General features: G+C 61.3%; 1 protein-coding gene across 2 annotated transcripts in view; it reads right to left on the minus strand.

Annotated features, from left to right (window-relative positions):
- The window catches only part of LZTFL1 (leucine zipper transcription factor like 1), a 16,685-nt gene extending 16,605 nt beyond the window's left edge, over positions 1 to 80 (minus strand). For both annotated transcript variants that reach the window (XM_004704000.4, XM_045297464.1), the window contains exon 1: positions 3 to 80. In XM_004704000.4, coding sequence (XP_004704057.2) covers positions 3 to 4 — 2 coding nt within the window. In that variant the 5' untranslated portion in view covers positions 5 to 80. The remainder of the gene's footprint in view (positions 1 to 2) is intronic.
- Positions 81 to 344: the final 264 nt, after the last annotated feature.

Raw genomic sequence — 344 nt, forward strand, 5'->3', positions numbered from 1 at the left:
CCATGGCCGCGGGCTGGGGTCGCCCGCCGGCTTCGAGGAGCGGGAGAAGCCGAAGCCAGGGTCGACGCGAGTAGCCGGACCGCCAACGAAGGGGAGGGCGGGGTGGGTTGTTCAGAAGCCTTCCGTTGCTATTGGGAACGGAGGCGCGTGCTCTAGAAGTGTTGCATTCTCATTGGTCTTCAGGATCACGCGACAGGAAGTGTCTTCGGATATGCAAAGGAACGCATGCGCATTCGCTTTCGGAGACAGGAAGTCCCGCCTTTTCATGCCACGCTAGCTTTGGGAGTTGGTCGCCGTTGCCAAGGGTAACGGTAGCGGGGCTGGAGTCGCCCTGAGTTCTGTTG

Source organism: Echinops telfairi, unplaced genomic scaffold, assembly GCF_000313985.2.
Source record: "Echinops telfairi isolate 266 unplaced genomic scaffold, ASM31398v2 ScPeMD7_7420;HRSCAF=8458, whole genome shotgun sequence".
Taxonomy (NCBI): domain Eukaryota; kingdom Metazoa; phylum Chordata; class Mammalia; order Afrosoricida; family Tenrecidae; genus Echinops; species Echinops telfairi.